Source organism: Gasterosteus aculeatus, chromosome 13 (genome assembly GCF_964276395.1).
Source record: "Gasterosteus aculeatus chromosome 13, fGasAcu3.hap1.1, whole genome shotgun sequence".
In the NCBI taxonomy this organism is placed as follows: domain Eukaryota; kingdom Metazoa; phylum Chordata; class Actinopteri; order Perciformes; family Gasterosteidae; genus Gasterosteus; species Gasterosteus aculeatus.
Window position 1 is genome coordinate 4,900,508 of NC_135701.1, and position 10,472 is coordinate 4,910,979.

The following is a 10,472-nucleotide window of genomic DNA, read 5'->3' on the forward strand; positions in this document are numbered from 1 at the left end:
GAGCGACAAAATCGGCTCGTGTTTCACTTTTAACCAAAGCTGCAATTAATAAAAATGCACACTCATATTTAATATAGGTAAACGTCTGATACTGATCAACTGATGTCTAATATAGAGGTACCATTAGTAAAAGTATATGGGATGCAATATATGAGCATTTGAATGTAAATGTGCAAACAGGCTCAACAATGTTAAAATAAACATTTCTGAGGTTTACTGCAACATCTTTAACTTTGTTGACTTGTTGCAGGTATGATTTTAAACCTGTGAAATCTGCAAAGCAATAGACAAAATCGATTAGGTCATAACGTGTGGAGTTTTGTGAAAATTGTGCCATTCAACCCAGTGATCTATGGACTAGTAAATAGTGGATTCAAATGTTATTGAACAAAATGACCGATGTGCTTCTTCTCCCTTGTATCCGAGTCTCACAGGGGCTGGGGGCCCTCTCCTCAACACATGCCCACCACCGTACCCTGCTTCACCTGCGAACCAGCAACCTTCGTCTGCATGGTCACAAGCTCCAAAAGTTCACTACACCCGGCAGAGGGAGGAAAAGGAAGCGGCAGTGAAAGCAGCACAGGAACGACTCCTCGGCGAAGAGGAGGAAAAGAGACAGGCTGCTCTCCTCACTCGATCTCGCTCTCCAGGAGCAACCGGAGGGGACACTTCTGCCATCAACAAACTGATTGCAGAGCAACCATCTACATCAGATGTTTTTTCCCCCTCTTTCGACCCAGAGGGAGTTCCCCCGGATGCAAAATCTGTGCTCCAAACCCCAATGATTCAAGTACCAGGACACTCAGGTCCCATACTTGTTTTCCGGCCTTGGACTGATACGGACATTAGAGCTGCAATGGCTCATCTCCCGCCGATACAGCACTCGGGAAGACTGTTTGCTGAAGCATTCATGGACTTCTGTAAGCAATTCCTGCCCAACTTTGCTGAAATTCGACGTGTTCTAATGAGTCACGTGGGTCCGACTCACTACCAAAAGCTCAACCAGCTGGTTGCAGGAGACACCAGTGCGGCCGACGTTGAATGGAGTACAAATCAAAATAAGCCGTACAGAGACGCACTCACGGCTTGGGGGTGGCAACGCACATTCCGATTGACGTGAGGCGGAGGGGGAGGAGGCTGCATGTGAGGGGGAGACGGCAACCATGCTGAGGCCTCACATGATAAGGGAAGTAAAACACACACACACCGCAGCCTGCAATGAAGAAACGCTTTCTGCACTAACTCCCTGCACGCACACTCACACACACACACCAGAGCAACAACAAGCTCTCGTGGACATCACAGAGCAATTGAGAACACAACAAAAGCTTTCACTTAAACACACATATGCAAAGTTTTCAGGAAAATCATTTGAAAATATGCCCACCACTATGGTGCAAATTCAAGGGAAACTTTTATCGTTTTTGGTTGATTCGGGGGCTACACATTCTGTAATACAACAGAAGTATTTTCCAGGTCAGAAACTTAGTGGAAAACAGGTTTTCTCACAAGGAGCTTCAGGGATGACTATTGTAGAGAGATTTACAGCACCTATGACCAGTACACACACTGACTCAACTGACCCTGAACCAGACATCACAGTAAAACATTCCTTTATGCTGTCCTCTTGCTGTCCCATTAATCTAATGGGCAGAGACCTCATGTGTTCTTTCGGCATTAGCCTCATCTCCACTCCTACAGGGTTGCAAGTGGTGAGATGCAGAGCCATTGACCAGATGGCAAATACAGTTATAAGTGATCCAATGTTTGTGTACCAGTGGTGGCTTCCGGTTGACTCACAATCAGAACTGTCCCACCTGGCAGTATCACGCGTCCAGCCTGAGGCAGAGTGCATGGATGCTTCATATCTCCACTGCACAGCTCATGTGTCACATGGGCCAGATAAGCAATATGATGCATTATTTCTACAGGATCTGAATGATCAAATTGCATGTATGACATTGTTTTGGTCCACACTTAAATGTGCTGTTTCCATTTCTCTCACCCCCTCTCAGCAGCACCTCTTTAATGTGGACTCTTCTTTCCCACACATCTCCTTGTCTAAAGCAGCAACAGACCAATGGAGAGATTTGGGACCTTTTGTCGCAGCGTGCGAGGCATTGGCAGATTGGGAGGCTACACCAGATCCACTTGTGATGCGCTCTCCGTCGACAGGCTTCTTTAAACAGCCATTCGCATTTTGCACACCTGCTCTTAGATCTGTTCATGTCATGGATGAAAATAACATATTTTCTGACACACACACTGATACATTTTTGACTAATGTCTCCTCTATTTCTCCTGCCCTCAGTTCTGTCCCAGACACTTTGTGGGCAGCGCATAAATATGACGTGGGACTCATCAAAAAATGTCAACCTGTGGTCATCACTCCTCGATCAGACTTCCGTCCCCACAAACATCAATACCCACTGCGCCAAGAGGCCATTGACGGTATAACACCGGTGTTAAACTCCCTCTTAAAGGCCGGAGTCATTGTTCCATGTCCTGACTCGCCGGTAAGAACACCTATTTTTCCAGTTAAAAAGATCAGAGATGCAGGCAAACCAACTGAGTGGCGCTTCGTGCAGGACCTAAAAGCAGTTAATGCAGCCGTCCACGCACGAGCCCCAAATGTTCCCAACCCTTACACCATTATGACACAGGTTCCACCTGATGCTCGATGGTTTTCCTCTCAAATGCTTTTTTTCAGTGTCCCTGTGGACATTGACAGTCAGTTTTGGTTTGCGTTTAATTTCAATGGCAAGCCTTACACTTTCACACGCTTGTGTCAGGGCTACACAGAATCACCTACGATCTACAACGAGGCACTCAGGGAAAGTTTGGAGAGCCTCACTTTGTCTCCAGGAACAGCGCTTTTGCAGTATGTTGATGACTGTTTAACTGCAGCTCCAACACAAAAGCAGTGTGAACAGGACGCACTCAAATTGCTTCAACACTTAGCAGCGGAAGGACACAAGGCCAGCCTATCCAAACTACAGTTTGTTTCACAAAACGTTAATTTCCTAGGCCATAACATTTCCGGTGAAGGGAAGACACTATCACCAAAACGCATTGCCTCAATTGTAACACTTCCAAAACCACAAACCAAGAAACAGATGATGTCATTTTTGGGAATGTGTTCCTACTGTAGGTCATTTATTCGAAATTACTCCCAACTCGAGCAACCTCTGTCCGCATTGATACATGGAAAAAATCTCAGCGCGCATGATAAAATTCAGTGGCTCCCTGCAGCCTCTCAAGCTTTCACGGACATGAAATGCGCGTTACAAGTTCCTCCGACTTTGGGTCTTCCTGATCCTCACAAACCGTTCACACAAACCGTTGACGAACGTTCTGGATGTGTGACATCAGTGCTCCTACAATCCCATGGCGATAAACTACGACCAGTAGCTTATTTCTCTGCAAAACTCGATCCGGTAGCAGCAGGCTTACCACAGTGCCTTCGAGCTGTGGCAGCTGCTGAAAAGGCTCTTACAGCCTCTCGTGACATTGTAGGCTATGCTACGCTAACATTATTGGTTCCACATTCGGTTTCACTGATTCTTCTCGAACAGAAGTCGTCTCATTTATCTGCAGCGCGTTACCTTCGATATCACACATGTCTCCTAGACATGCCGAATGTTACAGTAAAACGCTGCAATGTCCTCAATCCTGCATCTCTTCTCCCCACTCCGGAGGATGGAGAGGAGCATAATTGTTTGGCTGAGCTGGAAGCTCAGTGCACACCTCGACCAGACCTCGCAGACACACCTCTGCTCAACAGTGACATGGTAATGTATGTTGACGGATCTGCTACACGGGATCCCCTGACTGGTTCTAATCTTGTGGGTTTCTCTGTGGTTTCAGACTCAGCTGTTCTGCGTTCCGGCCCTCTTCCATGTCACCTCTCAGCCCAAGCAGCAGAAAATAATCGCGCTAACAGAAGCTTGTAAACTAGCTAAGGATAAAACGACAACCATTCACACTGATTCCAGATACGCTTTTGCCGTGGTTCATGATTTCGGCGCGCTGTGGAGACACAGAAATTTTCTCAAATCGGATGGCAAACCAGTGTTACACCACACTCTGATAGCAGAACTATTGGATGCCATTTTGTTGCCCACAGCTATTGCCGTTTGTAAATGTGCAGCGCACACATCCGGCACAGGCGACATCGCAAAGGGGAATGAGCGAGCAGACTTAGCTGCAAAAGCGGCTGCTAGACGTCCTCTTCCCAAACCATCACGCCCAGTTCCTGCCATGTGTTCTCTTCCCTCCTCTCTTGCAGCCGTGCAGTCCCTCTCTACTTCAGATGAGAGACGTTTTTGGTCCTCCTCCGACTCCAAATTCATAGACGGCATCTGGTATGGTCCGAATGGTAATCCATGCTTACCTAAACATTTCTTCCCTCACTATGCGAAATTGACTCATGGGTTAGACCATGTGTCAAAAGGGGGAATGTTAAGTATCATTGATGCAACATGGTTCACAAAAGGCTTTGCAGCTTACGCAAGACCGTTTGAACATGTAATGATGGATTTTGTGGAACTCTCCCCATCGGAAGGTAAGAAACACTGTCTTGTAATGGTAGACATGTGGTCCAAATGGGTTGAGGTGTTTCCCTCCAGTAAGCAGACAGCCTCCACAGTGGCTAAAGCCTTGATTTCAGAGATCATTCCCCGCTGGGGAATCCCAAGCAAAATTTCTAGCGACAATGGTTCACATTTTGTCAACCAAGCAATCACAGAATTAAGTGCATACCTGGGTATTGACTTAAAAACACACTGCGCATACCATCCAGCTAGTGGAGGAGCGGTAGAGAGAGAAAATGGAACATTGAAAACAAAACTGGCCAAATGTTGCACAGACACAGGTCTATCGTGGACAAAAGCACTGCCCTTGGTTCTGATGTACATGCGGATGAGGAAACGAACACGCAGCAACCTAAGCCCATTTGAAATCCTTTTCGCAGTTCCTCCCCATATAGGTGTGGAAGCTCCAGGAACACCACTCCCTTCCACCACAATGTGCGAGAATGACATGTTAACCTATTGCATTCAACTGTCTTCCACTTTGTCTGATGTAAGAAAACAGGTTGTAGCTGCACTTCCAAGAGAAGCAACGGGTCCACTACACCGACTGCAACCAGGTGACTTCGTGGTGGTGAAGGACTTCAGGAGGAAAAGTTGGAAAGCTAAACGGTGGCAGGGTCCATTCCAGATTCTCCTGGTCACCCAAACAGCGGTCAAGGTAGCTGAAAGAGCAACTTGGGTCCACGCATCCCATTGCAAGAAGGTTCCAGATCCAGTACCAGCAGTGGGCTCAGGCGACCCTACCTCCACAAAAAGTGTCAATCAACCGACACCACCGATCCAGTGACCACGGACGGGCAGTTGACCGACAGACACACAGTGCATTGTGATCTGTGTTGACTGTCTACAACGCGGGTGCCTCACAAGAAAGAAGGTTGGCAGACTCCACATCCCAACGTGTACCTGCGGACCAACACAAGAAGAAGAACACGGCCAGGACCCCTCCACATAGACACAGTAGTCGTTTTTGCCACGACAGTTTTATTCATATTATTGCTTGCTTCAGTTTCATTGTATCTCAGCATCTTTTTGTGATTCCGTAGTCCGCTGCCTAAAGAGTGGGTCTCTCTTATCATGGAATGACTCTGACAATAACCCCAACAGTGACTCGGACTCCCTTGACGAGCTGAACACTTACGACCTCGACACGTACGCATAGTGACATAGTGACACACTGTCTGTGTGCATTCCTGGTGTTCTAAATGTTTTTTGTTTCACAGTAGCTTGCTAAAACAATGAGAAATAACATTCTCACAAAAACAGCTTTTATCCCTGCATTTATTAGTATGTAACGTAAATATGATTGATATAATGACCTTTCCACAATATTCTATATCTGTATTGTGTGAAAGGGAATCAAGTTCTGGTATTGTGATTCAAACATGTTTTCATTTCTTTTTTATTTCAATACTGTACACATGACATCTGGGGTGTAACGCTCAAATCCTGTGAGAAGGTTTCCAGACTTTATCTTCTCCTAACAGATGTCTTCCTATTTTCCCATTTCGGAGGGTTTTTTAGGGAGTTTTTGTTCTGTGGCAGGCAAAGTTTTGTGAGCGATGTCCAGATGTTCATGTTTTGTGATATTTGATGTGGTAGATATCAGATGGTAAATTTTTAGAGTAGTCATTCTAAATTGATTGCATAGTTTGTGATTATTATGTAATCAAAAGAGTGGAATGTAATGGGAAAATGATATGTGACCCTTTTAAATGCTTCATTTGTATAACCAGTTTATTAGTTGCAAGTGCTTAGGTCACAAAGGCCCTGACATAAGAACTGATGTCTCCCACTTGGATTAGATGTTTCCAGGGTCATAGCTGTAGAGATTGAACAAAGTGTTTGTTATGTCTATGACCACCTTTGTTTTTGAATGTTGGGAGAGCAAGGATACGGTCAAAGAGCTGACGTGTCTTACATGGATAAGATGTTCCCAGTATCCTGACTGTAGATACTCAACAAGATGGTCAAAGGTTTCTGTTGACGCCACCGATATCTAAACTTAGGTATAAGAACTGCCTCGAGGTGTTGGGAAAAAAAGGAGGTTCTTGACAGTCTACTGACCACGTAGCTGTTGTGACCCTTTTTCCCTTGCAAGGAAATAAACGGAGAAAAGACATACTTGACTCAGAGCCTTTGATTCTTACTTAACGATTGTCTGTGCAAAATCTTCCACCACACTTGCTCAGGGACACTTTGGCACGGGACGTGGAGCAGCCCCAATGATACATGTTTACATTTGCCCGTACAGCTTCATAGTTCTCTGCCTTAATGCTACATCTCATTCCCCCGACTTAGCCATCCGAATCAAACAGAAGAACTGTTGATGTATTAAATTTCATCGGCATTTTGATGTGGTTCTTTCAACAGGAATGGATCTGTGTAGAAGCCTCTTATCTGGCAATATTACAACCGTTTCAAAACTTACCGTAAATCGGCTTTTGAAGTATTACATTACATTACATGTCATTTAGCTGACGCTTTTATCCAAAGCGACGTACAATAAGTGCATTCAACCATAGGGTACAAACTCAGGAGAACAAGAAACAAGAAAGTGCAATTTCCTCAAATAAGCCAATTTACAATTTGCTATAGATGAGTGACGTTACAAGTACAATTTAAGTGCTACAATTTGTTAGTCTTTAGTCGAGGTAGAGTCTGAAGAGGTGTGTCTTTAGTTTGCGGCGGAAGATGTGAAGGCTCTCTGCGGTCCTGGTGTCTTCAGAGAGCTCGTTCCACCATTTCGGCGCAAGGACAGCGAAGAGTCGAGACCTAGTCAAGTGTTTTGCTCTCAGTGAGGGAGGAACGAGTGGTTTTGCAGATGAAGAGCGGAGAGTGCGGGTTGGGATGTAGGGTTTGACCATGTCCTGGATGTAAGCTGGACCCGATCCATTCACAGCATGGTACGTGAGCACCAATGTTTTGAACTGGATGCGGGCGGCCACCGGTAGCCAGTGAAGAGAGCGGAGGAGTGGAGTAGTGTGGGAGAATTTCGGAAGGTTGAAGACCAGTCGAGCTGCTGCATTCTGAATGAGCTGCAGAGGTCGAATGGCGGTGGCAGGGAGACCTGCCAGGAGGGAGTTGCAGTAGTCCAGGCGGGAGATGACAAGAGCCTGAATCAGTACCTGCGCTGCCTTCTGAGTGAGAAGGGGACGTATTCTCCTGATGTTGTAGAGCGTGTATCTACACGTTGGGAGTATCTGAGGAGGAGAAAGGTGTCGTGGATGGCGTTGCGTGCCGTGCATCCCCCGTGGCCGTGCATCCCCCGAGCTCGGTGGGCCGCCCGCCGTAGTCGTGGTCGTAAGACAGAGTCCCATTCCCCAGCATCACCGACACGTACGGGAACGTTCTCTGTGACGGGAGACGGGGGGAGGTGAGGGGGGGGCCCGGCAGCAGCAACAGTACAGACGCGCCACAAGAACACGAAGCGCATGCACGCGATGAGGCGGCACGTGGTGAGACGGGGAAGCGATGGAGGTAATGAGACAAACTGATGTTTCAGATGCTACCTGAGTTCCAGGCTGGGTCTTCTGCACATTTTGAGGGGGGGGGGGGTTGCAGAGAGAAAAACACGCTTTTGATATAATTTTTGTATAAACAAGCACGGCAGGACGCTCACGACCACCTGGTCGTGCGGAGGAAGCAACCGGCCGTCACTCACGTCGAGGTTCTTTTCGACGTTGGGGTACGTGTCCACGAATTCGCCGAGTCCGGTGAACTGGTTCATGCTGCCGAACACGGCGCCTGTGGAGACAGACACAAGGATCATTCAGGCCTTTTCACAGTGTGTGTTTAAGGGGGGGGGGGGGGGCGCGGGATGCTTCTTGGCATTGTTCAGTCGGGTTCAAGGCAAGCCTCTGATTGGAGGACGACCGTGCTCCCCTGAGGGACAAATAGAATCTCGTCTGAGGGACAAATACAATTAAATAAAAGTAAAATATACTAATAGATTTAAAAAAACGACTAACCAGCGAGAGGAAAGGAGAGAAAGTATAAACAGGGTTAGGGTTAGGGTTAAGGGGGTTTACGTTATATGGTGAATAGGGTTAGAAGAAGTGAAGTTAACCCAGGAGCACCAGAGGCCTGAAACTACAAAATAAAAGTTGTGAACCCAAAACGTGGCTGTTCCGGTGAAGTTGAAGTATCACAGTTGGATTCCATTTAGTGTGCCTCCTAAGTGTTGGAGTTGTCCATGTTAGAAGATTCCATATTGCTTTCAAAATCGCTGAGATATTAATGACATTCGTCTGAATCACACGCAGGGCAGACGACCATCAGCTCAATGGCAGCTTGTGTATAAGAGCTTCTGTGAGCGTAGTCAGCCAGGTGACTCATGGTGACAAAAGAATGTTCCAAGGCTTCCTCAGGTGTTATTCGAATCTCAGCATCTGGATTGAGCAACATTTGAAGGAGATTTAAAAATGCCCTTGTGTCTTCAACTTCAACCTCGTCAATTGCATTTGAATATTTGTTTACTGCGTCAGCCAAATTTCCGATTTGGTCGAATTCCCACTCTGACAAATGCAGCTGGTCATCATACTCTTCTGGTGTCTTCAGTCTCCATCGTGAATTGGGAGTGCAGCGATTCCTCTTGAAATACTGGTGAGTGTATTTTCCAGCATCTAGCAGGTGGTCTTGTGGCTGACCGAGCAGACAGCAAATAGTTTTCATTACGTCGTACGATGATTCTCCTTTGAAGATGTTCTGGCATAAAAACAGACATGCCAAGACACATCCCAGTGACCACATGTCAATGGCTTCAGATATGGGGAGGCCCAAGGACACTTCTGGTGCTCGGTATGCACAAGGTTGTACAATCATTCCTTCCCATACTTCGGAGGCTGTCATGGCCAAACCAAAGTCAATTAATTTCACTCTGAAGGGCTGATCTTGGTGGTTGACGAGCATAACGTTGTCAAGTTTCAGGTCTGTGTAAAGGAGGCCGATACCCTTCAGGGCGTTGAGTGCTACAAGTAGCTGACTGGTTATAGGACGGATTTCATTAAGAGTCAATCGTTCCTCTCTCTGTAACATCAAATCCCAAAGACTCCTGTCTAAACACTCAAAAGCGATGCAAGACATGTCATCGTCTATGAAACTGTCCATGAATCTCACCAAGTTATTTCTCTCTGGGTCAAGTGTCCTGAGCTTTTGCAGCATTTTTACTTCCTTGGCATAATTATCTACGTATTTGAGGATCTTTATGGCCGTATTCTCATTTGTATTCATATTGACACACTTGGCTACGTTGCCATAGGCTCCTTCTCCAATAAACTCCAATACTTTGTATTGTACAGACTTGTTGTGGAGTATAAAAAGCTCGTCTTCCTGCAATGGTTCCGGTGAGGTTGGAGTATCACAGTTGGATCCCATGCAGTATGATTCCTCAGTCCCGGAGTTGTCAACGTGTGAGAAAACCTCTCCTGAGTCAGATGATTCTGTGTTGCTTTCAAAATCGCTGAGATATTCATGACATTCGTCTGAATCACACGCAGGGCAGACGACCATCAGCTCAAAGGCAGCTTGTGTATAAGAGCTTCTGTGAGCGTAGTCAGCCAGGTGACTCATGGTAACAAAAGAATGTTCCAAGGCTTCCTCAGGTGTTATTCTCATCTCAGCATCTGGATTGAGCAACATTTGAAGGAGATTTAAAAATGCCCTTGTGTCTTCAACTTCAACCTCCTCAATTGCATTTGAAAATATGTCTACTGCGTCAGCCAAATTTCTGATATAGTCGAATTCCCACTCTGACAATTGCAGCTGGTCATCATTTTCCTTCTTGTACTCTTCCGGTGTCTTCAGTCTCCATCGTGAATTGGGAGAGCAGCGTTCACTCTTAAAATACTGGTGAGTGTTTTTTCCAGCATCTAGCAGGTGGTC

General features: G+C 46.2%; 1 protein-coding gene across 2 annotated transcripts; it reads right to left on the reverse strand.

Annotated features, from left to right (window-relative positions):
* Positions 1-7,012: 7,012 nt before the first annotated feature.
* On the reverse strand, positions 7,013-8,346 carry LOC144386337 (VIP36-like protein). 2 transcript variants are annotated; one of them, XM_078087086.1, is made up of 3 exons: positions 8,254-8,331; positions 8,102-8,122; positions 7,013-7,943 (listed from the first exon to the last, which is right to left on the reverse strand). In XM_078087086.1, the coding sequence occupies exons 1-3, from the start codon at positions 8,317-8,319 to the stop codon at positions 7,776-7,778; spliced, it is 255 nt and encodes an 84-aa protein (XP_077943212.1). In that variant the 5' UTR covers positions 8,320-8,331; the 3' UTR covers positions 7,013-7,775. The 2 variants fall into 2 exon arrangements, 1 of the variants encoding a protein (XP_077943212.1); XR_013452040.1 differs by lacking the exon at positions 8,102-8,122 and having other exon boundaries at positions 7,783-7,943; positions 8,254-8,346.
* Between the last annotated feature and the right edge of the window lie 2,126 nt (positions 8,347-10,472).